Genomic DNA, 15,953 nt, shown 5'->3' with positions numbered 1-15,953 from the left:
GAAAATTAAGCTGAATTGTAAAATTTCTTTTTAGATTCTACCCCTGGTAATTTACTTGTTGACTGTTCTGTAAGAATTTTTGGAGGTTTTTTTGTTTTTTAAAGATAATGATTTAAAAATCATTAAATGATAATGATTTTAAAAATCGTGTCATTTATCCTGTTGGGTTTTATTTTAGCTATAATGCAAGTCCACGAGGATTTCTTCAATTATAAGACAGGGATATATAGACACATTACCAGCACAAATGAAGACTCACAAAAATATCGGAAGTTTCAGACACATGCAGTCAAACTCACTGGGTAAGATGATTTCTCAAAAATCTTCATTTAATACTTCCTGAAAATAAAATTGAAAATAGATTATGCAGGGCATTTAGGTGCAAGAATTCCTCTTGGTATGAGAGACTCTCATACAAATTAAAAATTATAAAACCTTGACATTATTTAGTCATTATTTTAAAGTCCAGTGAAAAATTAACTCATTATTTTAGGAAAGGGACCAAAGCATGTCTCTCACTTACTTGGGAATCCATCCTAAGAATCTGTTCTAAGGGCCAGGAAATAGATTATTGTAATTCTACATATGGGATGATCAAGGAAAGTGTGCAAAACCGAGGTGTACTAGGATGCAGGGAGAAGGTTTTGGGTGGAATTACAAATGGTAGAGATTAAGCAGGAAGAGAGTATAAGATCTCCTTTCATTCAATGTAAAATTATTTTTTATATCTATGTGAGAATTGTGAAAACTTGTTTTACTTTGTTTTTCCATTCTTAGTTGTTCAGTGACTTTTCAGAAAGACAAACAGAGTAAAACTTTCCTTTCTACTGCTACTGGAACTGGGAATTCAGGGCCACTTGAGTTCCATTTCCCTTCAGTTTGAAAGTCCTGTTTCTTCTAAATCTCCTTCCTATGTATGTTTCATTATCAATTTTTGCTTCCCCTAGTAATGGTCATGATTTGGAAAATTTTTTCCCACACACTTGGTGATTGAAATGATCTTTCTTATAATTCAGAGAACTCTGGAAATGGCAACCTTGATGTGGAACCTGTCTTGATTGATTAGAACTGATCCTTTATCATCTCTCTCCTGCCATGCTGATCACGTTTCCTTCATTCTCCTCCTAAATTTGTTCATGCTGGGGTTGAACAATATGAATGTGTTTCTATTTAATCACTCTGCACTGTTTGTACATTTTTGATGTTGAGTGTGTCAATTGAAGCAATGTGTTCACATTTATAAACTCCTAAAAGATTGAGACATTAAAAAATTTATCTTAAATGTGTGACAATTAGCAAGGCTAATTCTGCTAGGGAGCAAATAACTTTTGGAGAATTTGTTTATTTTTCAGAAATATGTCAGGGCCCCTGGGCATTGTTAAAAGCCCTGAAGCAGTAGATTTTTATTCATTTCTCTATTAGTAATTCCTGATTTGGTAATTACTGTATTCAGAAAATTACTACATCAGTGAATTAGAGAGTAGTCAAATAACCCAAGTAAGTTAATGTTCCTTATCAGAGAGCTTAGTGTACTTCTATGAAATACTTACAAATTTATTGCATCAAATTCCATTTGCTATGAATTTGTCAAACACAAAGCTATTAGATTTAACTCACTTGTACTTAATGAATTTAAACTTCTATCAAATGCCCATCTCTGAGGAATACAAGGAAGATTAATACATAGTCCTATTCTTAAGGAGTTTAGGGAATAGAGACATTCACAAGTGATTCCAGTATAACGTGATAAAAGTTGTGTATTTTCATGGCATTATATATATATATATTGCATATATATATTTACATACTTATATACTTATATTTACTTATACTATTTTATATATACTACATGCATATAATATATATATTGCATATATATTGTATATATATACATTATATATTTACAGTAGGTAGATAAGATAAACACTTAAATTTCTTTGTTTCTCACCATTTTATTTTTAACTGGAGGATTATTACTTTACAATATTTTGATGGTTTCTGTCACACAGGAACATGAATCAGCCGTAGGTATACACTTGTCCTCTCCCTCTTAAACCTCCCTCCCACCTTCCTCCCCATCCCACCCCTCCAGGTTGTCACAGAGCACCGGCTTTGGGTTCCCTGCATCATATAGTAAATTCCCACTGGCTATCTATTTTACATATGGTGATGTACATGTTTTAATATTACTCTCTCCAACCCTCTTCCTCCTCCACTGTGACTCTAAGTCTGTTCTTTATGTCTGTGTCTCCTTTGCTGCCCTGCAAATAAGATCATCAGTTCCATCTTTCTAGATTCCATATATATGTGCTAATATACAGTATTTGTCTTTCTCTTTCTGACTTACTTTATTCTGTATAATAGGTTCTAAGTTCAGCCATCTCATTAGAGCTGATTCAAATGCACCACTTTTTTATAGCTGAGTAATATTCCATTGTGTGTATGTACCACAATTTCTTTATCCATGTATCTGTCAATAGACATATAGGTTGCTTTTGTGTCCTAGCTACTGTAAATAGTGCTGCAATGAATATTGGAATACAGGTGTCTTTTTCAATATGCTTTCCTGAGGGTATGTGCCCAGTAGTGGAATTGCTGGGTCATATGATAGCTTTATTTCTAGTTATTTTTTTTAATTGAAGGATAATTGCTTCACAGTACTGGTTTGATTTCTGCCATACATCAACAATAATTAGACACAGGGGTACATGTTTCTCCTCCCTCTTGAACCTCCCTCCCACCTTCTGCCCTTTCCCACCCCTCTGAGTTGTTATGGAGCCCCAGTTTGCTCCTGAATCATACAGCAAACTCCCACTGGCTATCTACTTTACATACCGTAGTGTATATGCTTCCATGCTACTCTCTCCATTCATCTCACCCTCTCTTTCCTACCCCCACCCTTGTTTATAAGTCTGTTCTCTATGTCTGCATCTCCAGTGCTGCCCTATAAATAGGTTTATCAGCACCATCTTTCTAGATTCCACTAATATGCATTAATAGATGATATTTTTATCTTTCTGACCTACTTCACTCTGTATAATAGGCTCTAGGTTCATCTACCTCATTAGAACTGACTCAAATATGTACCTTTTCATGGCTGAATAGTTTCCATTGTGTATATGTACCACAGATTTTTTATCCATCCATGTGTTGATGGATATCCAGGTTGCTTCCCCATCCTAGCTATTGTAAACAGTGCTGCAATAAATATTGGGGTACATGTGTCTTTTTCAGTTTTGGTTTCCTAAGGATGTATGTCTAGAAGTGGTATTGCTTGGTCAAATGGTGGTTTTATTCCTAGTTTTTTAAGGAATCTCCGTAGTGGCTATATCAATTTATATTCCTTTCAGCAATGCGAGGGAGTTCCCTTTTCTCCGCATCCTCACCACCAATTCTTGTATGTGGATTTTTTGATGATGGCCATTCTGACTGGTGTGCTGCTGCTGCTGCTAAGTCGCTTCAGTCGTGTCCGACTCTGTGCAACCCCATAGACGGCAGCCCACCAGGCTCCGCTGTCCCTGGGATTCTCCAGGCAAGAATACTGGAGTGGGTTGCCATTTCCTTCTCCAGTGCATGAAAGGGAAAAGTGAAAGTGAAGTCGTTCAGTCGTGTCCAACTCTTAGCGACCCCATGGACTGCAGCCTACCAGGCTCCTCCGTCCATGGGGTTTTCCAGGCAAGAGTAGTAGAGTGGGGTGCCATTGCCTTCTCCTCTGACTGGTGTGAGGTGATAGCTAATTGTAGATTTGATTTGCATTTCTCTAATAATGAGCAGTGTTAAGCATCTTTTCATGTGTTTATTATCCATTTGTACATTTTCTTTGAAAAAATGTCTGCTTAGTTTTTCTGCCTTTTTTTTTTTGATTGGGTAGTTTGTTTTTCTAGTATTGAACCACATGAGCAGCTTGTATATTTTGGAGTTAATCCTTTGGAAGCTGTTTCATCTGTTATTATTTTCTCCCTTTCTGAGAGTTGTCTTTTCACCTTGCTTATAGTTTCCTTCATTGTGCAAAAGTTTTTAAGTGTAATTAAACCCCATTTGTTTATTTCACTTTTATTTCCATTACTCTAGCAGGTGGGTCATGGAAGATCTTGCTGTCATTTATGTCAAAGAGTGTTCTGCCTAAATTTTCTTCTAAGAGGTTTATATTTTTTGGCCTTTAATCCATTTTGAGTTTATTTTTGTGTATGGTGTTATGAGGTTTTCTAATTTCATTCTTTCACATGTAGTTCCTCAACTTTCCCAGTACCAATTATTGAAGATACTGTCTTTTCTCCATTGTATATTCTTGCCTCCTTCATCAATGATAAGCTCCCCATAGATGCATGGATTTATCTCCAGGATTTCTATATTGTTCCATTGGTCTATATTTCTTTTTTTGTGACAGTACCATACTGTCTTGATGACTCTCACTTTGTAGTACAGTTTGATGTCAAGCAGATTGATTTCTCCAGCTCCAATCTCCTTTCTCAAGATTGCTTTGGCTATTTGGGGTGTTTTGTGTTTCCATGCAAATTGTAAACTTATTTGTTCTAATTCTGTGAAAAATATCATTGATAGTTTGATAGGAATTGCCTATCAATTCTTGGCACTCTGTCTTCTTTATTGTTCAACTCTCACATCAGTACATGGCTACTGGAAAAACCATATCCGTGACTACACAGACCTTTGTTGGCAAACTGATGTCTGTGCTTTGTCTCTTTAGGTAGGTTTATTCCTAGGTGTTTTATTCTTTTTGCTGTAATGGTGAATGTGATTGTTTCCTTAATTTCTCCTTATGATATTTCATTGTTAGTGTATAGGAGTGAAGGGATTTCTGTGTATTAACTTTGTATCTTTTGACTTTGCTATTTTCATTGATTAGTGTTAGTAATTTTCTGGTGACATCTTTAGAGTTTTCTTTGTAAAGAATCATGTCATCTGCAAACAGTGAGTTTTACTTCTTTTCCAATCTGGGTTCCTTGTATTTCTTTTTCTTCTCTGACTGCTGTGGCTAGGACTGCCAAAGCTATGTTGAATAAGAGTGGCAAGAGTGGGCACCCTGGTCTTGTTCTTGATATTAGAGGAAATGCTTACAACTTTTCACCATTGAGAATATTTGTTGTGGATTTGTCATATATGGCCTTTATTATGTTGAGGTAGTTTACTTCTGTTCCTACGTCCTGGAGAGTTTTATCATAGATTGGTATTGAATTTTGTCAAAAGCTTTCTCTGCATCTATTGAGATAATCATAGGGATTTTATCTTTCAGTCTGTTAATGTGGTGTCTCAAATCCATTGATTTGCATATATTGAAGAATCCTTACATCCCTGGGATAAAGCCCACTTGGTAATGATTCTTGATCTTTTTAATGTGCTGTTGAATTCTGTTTGCTAGAATTTTGTTGAAAATTTTTGCACCTATGTTCATCAGTGATATTGGACTATAATTTTCTTTTTTTGTGGCATATTTGTTTGGTTTCGGTATTAGCATGGTGCTGGTCTCCTAGAGTGAGTTTGGGAGTTTTCCCTCCTCTGCAATTTTCTGGAAGAGTTTGAGTAAGATAGGTATGGGCTCATTAAACTTTTGTTGAAATTCACCTTTGAAGGCATCTGTCTCTGGGTTTTTGTTTACTGAAAGATTGTTTTTTTTAATTATACTTTTGATTTCTGTGTCTGTAATTGGCCTGTTCATATTTTCTATGTTGTCCTGGTTTGGTTTTGGAAGGCTATACTTTTCTAAGAATTTGCCTATTTTTTTACAGGTTGTCCATATTATTGGGATATAGTTGCTCATAGTAGGATCTTACGATCCTTTGTATTTCTATGTTGTCTGTTATAACTCGTCCTTTTTCACTTCTAATTTTATTAATTTGAGTCTTCTCCCTTTTTTTTCTTGATGAGTATGGCTAACAATATGTCAATTATGATCATTATGTAGTGTCTTTCTTTGTTTCATAACTGTCTTTCTCTTAAAGTCTATTTTATCTGATATGAGTATTGTTACTCATGCTTTCTTTTGATTTCCATTTGCATGGTGTATCTTTTTCCAGCCCCTTACTCTCTGTCTGTATGTCTCCTTAGGTCTCAGGTGGGTCTCTTGTAGACAGCATACATAGGGGTCTTTTTTTTTGTATCCATTCAGCCAATCTATGTCTTTTGGTTGGAATATTTAGCCCATTTACATTTAAGGTAATTATTGATAAGTATCACCCTGTTACCATTTACATTATTGTTTTGGATTTGTTTTTATAGGCCTTTTCTTTTTATGTTTCTTGTCTAGAGAAGTTCCTTTAGCATTTATTGAAGAACTGGTTTGGTAGTGCTAAATTCTCTTAACTTTTCTTTGTCTTTAAAGCTTTTGATTTCTCCTTCAAATCTAAGATCCCTGCTGAATAAAATAATCTTGGTGGTAGTTTTTTCCTCTTTCCTCACTTTACATATATCTTGCCATTCCTTTCCGGCCTCCACAGCTTCTGCTGAAGGTCAGCCATTGGCCTTATGGGGGCCTCTTGTATGTTATGGGCTTCGCTCGTGGCTCAGAGAGTAAAGTGTCTGCCTGCAATGTGGGAGACCCGGGTTTGATCCCTGGGTTGGGAAGATTCCCTGGAGAAGGAAATGGCAACCCACTCCAGTATTCTTGCCTGGAGAATCCCATGAGCAGAGGAGCCTCGTAGGCTACAGTCTGTGGGGTCACAAAGAGTCGGACACAACTGAGCGACTTCACTTTCACTTGTATGTTATTTGTTGCTTTTAATATTTGTTCTTGTGTTCAGTTTTCATTAGTTTGACTAATATGTGTCTTGGCATTTCTCCTTGGATTTATCCTGTTTAGGACTCTCTGGGCTTCCTGAACTTGGGTGGCTATTTCCTTTCCCATTTCAGGGAAATAGTCAACCATAATCTCTTCAAATATTTTCTCATGACCTTTCCTTTTGTCTTCTTTTCCTAGGACACCTATGATTCTAATGTTGGGATGCTTAATGCTATTCCAGAGGTCTCTGAGGCTGTCCTCATTTCTTTTTATTCTTTTTTACTTTTTTCTACTCTGCTTCTTATTTCCACCATTCTATCTTCCAGCTCACCTATCCATTTTTCTGCCTCAGTTACTCTACTGTTGGTTCCCTCCAGTATATATATATATATATATTTTTAATAAATTTATTTATTTTATTTGGGGGCCAATTACTTTACAATATTGTAGTGGTTTTTGCCATACATTGACATGAATCAGCCATGGGTCTACATGTGTTCCTCATCCTGAACCCCCCTCCTCCAGTATATTTTTATGCTCAGTTATTGCATTGTTCATTGTTGATCATTTATTTTTTAATTCTTCTAGGTCCTTGTTAGACATTTCTTTCATCTCCTTGGACATGCCTCCAGTCTACCTCTCTGTTCCTCCATTTTGTTTTCAAGATTTTATATTATCTTTCTATCATTATTCTGAATTCTTTTTCAGGTAGACTACCTATTTCCTCCTCGCTTGTTTTGTGTTGTAGATTTGTACTGTGTTCCTTCATCTGCTGCATATTTCTCTGTCTTTTCATTTTGTTAAATTTATTGAGTTTGGGGTCTCCTTTCTGCAAGCTGGAAGGTTGTAGTCCCTCTTAATTGTGGAGTCTATCCCCCGTGGGTAGGTTAGGACCAGTGTCTTGTGAAGGTTTCCTGGTTGGAAGTACTTGTGCCTGTGTTCTGGTGGATGGAGCTGGATCTTGTCTTTCTGGAGGGCAGTGCTGTGTCCAGTAGTGTGTTTTAGGGTATCTATGGGTTCAGTATGGATTTGGGCAGACTGCCTGTTGATGTGCAGGGTTGTGCTCATGTTTTGCTGAAGGATTGGTATGGGGCATCCTGAACTGGAGCTTTCTGGCTCTGGGGTGGTGCATGGTCTGTGTTGAGTTGGAGGCCTTTGGGTGGGCTCTTGTCTATTAATGTTCCATGGGGTGAGGAGTTCTCTGATGGTCCAAAGTCCTGGGTTTAAGTCTCCTGCCTCTGGGGTTCAGACCTGACTCCTTATAGTAGCATCAAGACTTCTCAGGCCACATAGCACAGAAGACAAAGCCCCTAGCCTAACGGTGAAATGGCTCTCAATAGCCAAGAACACCCAGAGAGATTCATGGACTCATTCCAAGGACGCTGGTTTGCCTTGTCTGGGGTCCTCTGCCAGTGTTCAGAAGATGTTTTGTGTTAATTGTTACACCTGGGGTGCTCTGTCTCCTCACAGCCACTGCTCCATTAGGAAGCTTTGTCTGGCTGACAGATTTCATTTAAGGACTGCCGAAGTCCTGCTCCAGCTGGTCCAGGGGTACCCAAGGGATGAACGGCGTCGGCGAAAAGAAAGAAAAGAAAGAAAGAAAGACACAGAGTCTTGTGAAGGTTCAGAGATGAAGATTCTTTATTGGTCTAAGTTTCTACTTATATAGCACATGTTTTAGGTCAGTCACCTTTGTAATGATTCTTTTGCAATATTTTCCTATTCAGATGATTTATCTCTTGATTCTAAGATGTAAAGTTTCTTTCCTGGTCTTTTGTTACATTTCAGTTACATTTTTACTCCGAAACCTATTCTTATTTTACTAAAAACATGATCCATGATATCATAAATCATATTGTTCTATCTACTTATTTTGTACAGCCTGCTGCTTCAGCAAACACAGCGTCTTGCTTCAGGGAATAAGCACTATAGTGGAATCTAAGGTCGAGTCTCTCATAGTACAGCCATTGTCTGTGGGGGTCTGTTTACCATCTACCCACATATCACAAGACTATTTCTGGCAAAAACAAATCTTTTACAGTCTACCCTGAAACCACCTGCAATATAACTCACATATTTCCTTTTGTCTGTGTTCAGGTTCTGGGGGGCACAAATATCTCTAGCATCCCAGTCTTTATGAGAAAAGGCAATTGGCTTAGTTTCTGTAATTTTTCTTAATACATGATCCAAGTTTTCAGTCATCAATAATAATCTCCTCATGAGACCAGGTCACAATAGGCTTAGGGCTTGTTTTCCAAATGATCATGGCCTTATTCCTGGCTGAGTGTTAGGGACCCATCAGCCAGGGGCCTCAGTAGGTTTAATCATTTTGGGAATATTTCTTTGGGACAGAGGACCATTTTTCTTTTCCCTATACTCTCATGAAATCACTACAGAAGCCCCTTTAAATCCAGCCAACAAGGAAAGAAACACAGCTAGCCACAACAAAGGCACAGAAACAGGAGGGAGTGAAGGTTCCGATCCTGGAGAGAAACCGCTTTGCAGTTTCTTCTTGAGTGGTGCCATGACTTCGTCATCCGGCGGTAGATCCGGAACGGCTCTCAACAAAGGACTCTCATTTCAAAAGTACTCTGAAGCATGGTAAGACACCCTCACAGCCCTCGTGGTGATCCTCTTCTGGTTGGTACTTTTTTCTCCTAGATCTTCTTGTCCACCTCACTCCTCACCATTTTAGTTTACTCTTCTCTCTTTTCTTACCAAAACCTCTGTTTTGGATACTACGGTCATGAAAACATTTAATTGAATTAAAAATGCCAGATATCTTGAAACATGGCATTATTTTATATGCCAATAATAATAAGAAGAAGAATGAAATGTTACTAATTAAACTAAGCAGCTCCATTGATTATTAGATGGATTTCAATTTAGAGATGTTAAAATGTGGGATAAAAGTATATCATACAATGAAGCATGTGATAATTAAGACTTTCATTGTGGCCAGTGGTCTCTATGGTCCTCTCTGTAAGTGACAGCTCATCCTGTGTCTTTGTCCACCAAAACTTATGAAATTTCTTTAAACCCTCATTTGGAAGTATAAAGTAGTATCTTAAAGGCATTTACTTTTGCATATGATTCCAGGAATTATCACTAGAACTCAAATGAAAAAAAAGTAGCAGCTAAATATTTTAGAAAGTTGCAGGAAATTATGCAGGATAAGTCATTGTCATCCCTGCTTGTGGGACAGAATTTTATTGAGGAATAATCTCTCTGTTACGAAAGAGAATAATAAAAATGATTTTAGGACATATGTTTGCCATTGTTCAATAATGCTTTATGTGAAAGTTTATTTATTCAGCAAATATTTTATCGAGTACTTCTATGTTCCAGATATGTTGTTAAGAAGCTAGGGATATATCAGGAAACAAAGTAGACACAGATGCGGGTCTTCATCAGATTTATATTCTATGAATTGATGTATGGCTGTTAGGCAAATACAGTTGTGTTTATGAAGGGGCAGAATTTTTATGGTAAAGTTTGTATGTTTGTGTGTCTGGGGTCAAAAGTATCAAATTTTTAACATATAAAAATTGACTCAGAGAGAGAGAGAAAAGGCAAACAGTTGAAAGTGGAGGCCAAAAGGAAAGCAAACGTTGAGAAAGTCCAAGACAAACAGGTGAAAAACTAACAAAGATGTTTCAAGTAGATTGTGAATGAGGATTGCAGTTTTTTAAATTACATCAAACAACCCCAAATACATTAAAATGCTGCAAGGTGATAGAAATTGGCATGTTTCCAGTAAATGACTGTGAAGGCATTTGGTTTGAGTAAATTACTGAAAATCCAAGTCAAAGATTTCTGTAAGCTTGATGCAAATCCATAATGTTACTTAAAACTGGACACAGAATGAGTTGTTTCTCTTTTCTGCATATTCAACAAGCACTAAAAGAAAGCCCATCATCTTCATGATGCTGTGCTAGGTATCAGGTATGAAGAGAAAAATGAAAACAAAAACAAAAACACACAGCCTTTGCCCCCACAGTGCAACTATATATTAACCAAAAACACTCAAAAACGGGAAGTTTTGATACATTTAACAAAGGCAGAGTGGAAAGTGGTAACCTTTATTATAATACCTGATCTAGACATGAAGATCTGAGTGAGATCCTTGAGGAAGAAAAGTATGAGACAAGATTTATGAGTTGTTTAGTAGCAGGCAAAGGGATTAGCTTGTGTAAAGTCCTTGAACACAAAGAAAGTTGTGTTTGCTGAATCTTGGAAGGCAAGGACTTGTAGGCTAGTGTAGAGAATTTAGTCAAAGATATTAAGTATTCCATTAAGGACCTTAAGAGCAAAGGGAAGTCAATGAAGATTTAGATACAAAGTGGTACGATCTTTGTATTTTTTTTGAAAAAATATTGCTTTGTTAAACCAATAAATGTAAAGAATGTGATACAAAAGGCAAATGGTGATAATCGTAGTAAAAGATAATGGTCTGGACTTAGATGGTGGAAGAGTTGAGAAGATAAGGGTGAGTCAAAAAATATTTTAAGAGAAAAGCTGGAAGACGGTAGGTGGATTTAATATTGAGATGGACAATAAAATGGAGACGCGGTGTTCACTACTGGGCTTGGTGATTTCAAGATGTTTTTGAGACATAAAAGTGCAGATAGATGTCAGAGAAGACAGGTAGATATACTGATCTCAAGGTAGAGGCTGATCTCATAGTAGAGGCAAACGTTGGTAGTACGAAACAGAATAAGGAAAAAAAAAAAAGGGAGACAGACTGAGCCTAGGCTTGGGAAAAACATAACTGGCTAGAAAACAATGAGTCTGCAAAGAAAGAGTAGAAGCCAGTGAGGATTTTTTTAAAAAGTGGTTATTGTAAGATTTGGTGAAAACTGTAAAACTGTAAGCTTGGGATCCAGAGTATGTGAAGACATGTGTCTTAGAGAAAAACTGAGTGACAAGTCTATTATATCAGCAGAGAAGGAATAAAGGAGGTTAAATGAAACTTCTGAACTGAAAGGTAGTGGTAAATTGAGGAAAATTCCTATGAGATTGCTTTTTCCCCCTAATCTCCAGGAATTAGGGGGTGAAGTTATCTGTAGAGGGAAGAGGTGGTGGGAGGATGAATGATCAGAAATTTGAGAACAGAGGTGGTTTGCAATGGTCCTCTGGATATTTAGGTGAGGGAGTTGCCCCAGGAACCAACAGGAATTGCCTTACGTTGCTGATGGTACCTTCTGCCCTCATGTATATGATCTTTGCAGCTGTAATCAGCACTCTGGTGGATGCAGAGAGAAATGAGTAGTGCAGTTCATTTAGGATAGACAGTTCTCCATATGGGTGCAATGAGGCATCAGCAAAGCAAGGGATTTAGGATATAAGTAAGATGGCAGAAAACTTAATCAGCCTGATGAAAAGAAAGAGTTGATAGATTCAAAGAAAAGAGAAAAATCATTGGACTAGAGACCATGATGATTCTAATCTCTGTGATTTTTATGATTCTCTTATTTTTCTTACTTTTTAGAGCTTTAATGTTTTATTTTTATTGTTGATGAGAAAAAAGTAATCATGTAATAAAGAGGTGATATTTTACAGATTATGAACATAGTGGTTGAATGACTAAGTCATAATTTTATATGTTAGCACCTACTTATCCTGTAATACTCAGGGTCTCTTAGGTCCTAAACATTTGATTTCTGCCTATCTATCTTATATAGTTATTTATCTATTCATCCATCCATTTAAAGATAGTTACCCCAGAGAGGCTATAAAAGTAATGCTTTATCTTGTAATAACTTACAACGGAAGAGAATCTAAGAAAAGAATATAGGTATATATAAAACTCACTTTACTAACACAACATTATAAAATCAACTATATTTCATTAAAAAAATAAAAATAATGCTTCAGAGTTAAATTTCTAATATAATTTCCTCGTATTTTCTAAACATACAAACAGAAAGGATTCCAGGAACACAAATCACTATTAAGTACAACTGCACATTTTTTATGTAGTTTTATTAGGACCACCACTTGTTTTTCCCCGTTCATTTTTCTCCCCCTTCTTCCTTTCCAAATAACAACTGATTGGTAAACCTGAAATTTCATGCTATGTTATGTTTAACCCCTGGCAAATTGTTACATTCTGAGCAGGTTTTAATTGAGGTTTTTAATGAATGGTGAAGTCTAAGACAGATGAATGAACACTTACTTAGAAAATGAAAATAAACATGTGATAATTAGTATAGGCAATGCAAAAACATTGAGTTTGGGTCTTGGGGTATCTTTAATGGCAAAGTACTTAGGTCTTTCTTTTTGGGAGGGGAACTAGAGGGTGCACTGCTTTGAATAACGGTAGCTGCTGCAATAAATAGACTCAAAATACTTGATAATTCAAATATATTTATAGAAGTATATTATTCATATAATAGTTCAAGATTGGAGGTCTTAGATTTGGGGTGGTTTTCCTCTATATGGTTTCAGGGCCCCAAGCTTTTTCTACTTTGTTGCTCTGCCATCTTTTAGGGTCACATGTTTTTACTTTATTCTGCCTCTAGACAATAAGAAGAGCATGAGGAGGACTTTTTAAATGCACTTCTTTTAAAGCCTGACTCAGAAATGACCCTTTCTAGTCCATTCACCGGAGAAGGCAATGGCACCCCACTCCAGTACTCTTGCCTGGAAAATCCCATGGACGGAGGAGCCTGGTAGCCTACAGCCCATGGGGTCGCTAAGAGTCAGACATGACTGAGCGACTTCACTTTCACTTTTCCCTTTCATGCATTGGAGGAGGAAATGGCAACCCACTCCAGTGTTCTTGCCTGGAGAATCCCAGGGATGGGGGAGCCTGGTGGGCTGCCATCTATGGGGTCGCACAGAGTCGGACACGACTGAAGCGACTCAGCAACAGCAGTAGCAGCAGTCCATTCACGTCTGTTCGGCTAAAGCTCATTGATATGACTCTACCCAGCTCCAGAGTCAGCTGGGAAATATAAAGATTTGGCAGTAACATTGTAATATCAGAACAAATAGAGCTATAGCTTCAAGTAGAATTCCACATCTGCAAAACCTTAAGAAAAATAAAAAACAAAAACACAAATTTCAGTTTGTGGAGAGCTGACTTGATCTGCATCTCCTAGGCCCTCAGTGATTATATGTTATGCTTTTAGAGAATCTTACTGGGAAATTCTAAGAATTACTGCTGTACAAGATCAATCAAGTTGATTGATTAATCAACACTTGATTAATATACCAACTGTATTTATAATTGCTGAAGTAGCACTGTCACAAAATCTTGCTGTTCAAAAAGCCGTATAAGATGGAATTATCATTCCATTTTACTAGAAATAAGAGCCTGAAAAGGTTTTAGAAAACTTTTTAGGTTCTTCAAAATATCTATTTTAACAATACTATGTTTATATATAAATGTTAAATGTATTTATCTATATCTATCTTTCTTTCCATCTATCTATTATCTATCTATCTATCAAGGAAGGTCCAGTGTCAAGATTCACTCAGTGTATATTTACCACATAGGTTTTCTCAAGGAACTGTTCTATTTTTTCTTTTACAAAAAATTCCATTAGGGTAAAAATAGATGAATCTTTCTTTCCTATATAAAATTATATTCTCCCTTGCTTTGATCACACACCTTTAATCTATACGTAAAGACTTTTTCCTAATTTTTCAGCAGGAAACTTCTTTTGAGTATGTAATATGTGTCAAGTCCTGTGCTAGGCATTAAGAATACAAACAGCAAAAATATCCTGCTCTGCTTCTATTTTCAAGAAGGTGGGGAGAGAGAAACAGGGGGTGCAGAGAAGGAGATGGGGAGACAGAGAGGGAGAGAGAGGAGAAAGCAGTGCTAACAACATACAATGTCTTAAGTGCGGAGATGCAAATGCAATAGGGATTTAAATTGAGCAGTGAGGGCATGTATCATATAGGAAGGCACATAACTCAACTTCTGGGGTCAGAGAAAACCCCAGGGAAGCGGTAACACCTGCTGTGGAGGTGAGTAGAGCAGAGTGGAATTACTAAAGCTACGTGGAAAGAGAAGAGCGTGTCTCAGGAAAAGTGAGCAGAAAATGGACAATCTCACTGTAAGAGAGAATAGGACCTACTTAAGACACTGGAAGTATTGAATAGTTAGCAAGGAGAGCAAGGGAGAATCTAGTGACAACGGAGACTAAAAGGTAGCCTAATCCTGGAGCATTCTTCTATTAATGATAATTTACTTACCTATTCGGGGGCCTCACTTGGTCTGAGTGCTTCAGCATCTTTGGGTTGTCTCCCTGTCCTCCATCAACTCTGCAGGAATTTGTATGTCTTTGCAGCAACATTGTTTGGGTTTCAGTGAAGTTCCAGGTGCCCAGGTGGTTTTTCTCCTCCCCCTATTCTGTGATGTTCAGTTTAACTCAGCTCAGCCTGTTTCTGGGTCATTCTACTTTGAGATGCAGGTGTATCTGAGAGCAGAAATTGTCACCAAAGAATAGAAATGGGATTTCAAGAAACGAGACCCACTGTTCAGTTTCTGCTATAAAGCAAGTAGCACAAACTTCAAACGAAAAAGATTCTTTCTTCCCCTGACACATTGTGGCAGACCCGAGCTCTGGGAAGTCATGCTCATACATTCGCCTTGTCTTGAACTATTTCCAGTCCGGTAGTGGAGACAGCCCTGTAAACACCGTGTGAGAGGCGGTGAGCTCAGGGTATTGTCACTCCGCCATTTTGGCTGATCTCCAGCAATTAAAACAAACCAACGACCCTTACAATGTAACTGCATTGAAATGTAAGTGGTTTTGAAATGGATGGAATCAAAGTGCTTGAAAGCCTGAGGGTGGGGGCAATGTTCACCAAAGAGTGTGCAGGTGAGGGCTAGAGTAGGAAGTGACCCTGAAAAAAGGTCACTAGCATTCTTGTCCTGTATTCATTTTTCTAGTAGAGACTTCAATTTTAAAATCTTGATGGGTATGAGCTCATAATGTATAGGGAACATTGACTTTTTTATACTATTGACTAAATCCTAGTTTATTTTTGGCTTCATAAATTTACTTTTAATGGCTTTGACCTGGACAATGCTTTAACTTTTATTCTAGATTTTCAAACTTCTATTTCTAAGGTAATTAAGTCAAAGATCTACCTGGAAGATATTTGGGTGAATGATGTGTGGTGATGATCTAATTTTTTTCTCTAAACTCTGAACTAAAAGCAACAAGGCCACATAATAAATAATCCATTCCTTCTTTACCCT

At 37.2% G+C, this 15,953-nt stretch overlaps 1 protein-coding gene across 1 annotated transcript in view; it reads left to right on the top strand.

Annotated features, from left to right (window-relative positions):
* The window catches only part of TINAG (tubulointerstitial nephritis antigen), a 91,405-nt gene that overhangs the window by 42,960 nt on the left and 32,492 nt on the right, over positions 1 to 15,953 (top strand). The window contains exon 9 of the mRNA XM_081519847.1: positions 179 to 302. Within this exon, the coding sequence (XP_081375973.1) occupies positions 179 to 302 (124 nt within the window). The remainder of the gene's footprint in view (positions 1 to 178; positions 303 to 15,953) is intronic.

Source organism: Giraffa tippelskirchi, chromosome 8, assembly GCF_054371585.1.
Source record: "Giraffa tippelskirchi isolate mGirTip1 chromosome 8, T2T-mGirTip1v1.2.pri, whole genome shotgun sequence".
Classification (NCBI taxonomy): Eukaryota; Metazoa; Chordata; class Mammalia; order Artiodactyla; family Giraffidae; genus Giraffa; species Giraffa tippelskirchi.
Note: the sequence above shows the minus strand (reverse complement) of the source record. Positions and strands in the feature narration are given on the sequence as shown.